The 529-nt window shown below is 50.9% G+C and overlaps 1 protein-coding gene across 1 annotated transcript in view; it reads left to right on the forward strand.

The window, feature by feature from the left end:
- The window catches only part of LOC107671824 (vacuolar protein sorting-associated protein 13B-like), a gene marked incomplete at its 5' end in the record, with an annotated part of 115,965 nt that overhangs the window by 98,768 nt on the left and 16,668 nt on the right, over positions 1–529 (forward strand). The window contains 2 exons of the mRNA XM_016464809.1: positions 57–233; positions 327–470. Coding sequence (XP_016320295.1) covers positions 57–233; positions 327–470 — 321 coding nt within the window. The remainder of the gene's footprint in view (positions 1–56; positions 234–326; positions 471–529) is intronic.

Raw genomic sequence — 529 nt, forward strand, 5'->3', positions numbered from 1 at the left:
CGTGTGTGTGTGTGTGTGTGTGTGTGTGTGTGTGTGTGTGTGTGTGTGTGTTCCAGATCGGCATCTATTGGCCGCACACTAACACGGTGCACAAGTCTCCTGCCGTGCGATTGGTCCGTGAGGTGTCGTCGCCGCGGTGGCCGGAGGGGGGCGGAGCAGACGTCCTGCTGCTGGATGAGGAGGGATACATACACACGGACATCACACTCGGAACTCAGCCGGGAAAACTCAAGGTGTGTGTGTGTGTGTTTTATAATTACGGTGATCTGTGTCTGCATGGGTGAGATTAATCTGGAATCGGTGACTGAAGTCTGTCTCTCTTTCAGCTCTGTCAGTTTTGTGTGTCGTCTTCAGTGAAATACGGGATTCAGGTTTTGCAGATTGAGGATAAAACCGTCCTGGTGAACAACACGGCAAACACTATCAAGTGTAGAGCTGTGATGTCACAACACACAACCACACCTGAGCAGGTACAATACTCACAAACACACACACACACACACACATACACAAACCCACAAACGGTCTC

This window comes from Sinocyclocheilus anshuiensis, unplaced genomic scaffold (assembly GCF_001515605.1).
Source record: "Sinocyclocheilus anshuiensis isolate Anshui unplaced genomic scaffold, SAMN03320099.WGS_v1.1 scaffold3481, whole genome shotgun sequence".
NCBI lineage: Eukaryota > Metazoa > Chordata > Actinopteri > Cypriniformes > Cyprinidae > Sinocyclocheilus > Sinocyclocheilus anshuiensis.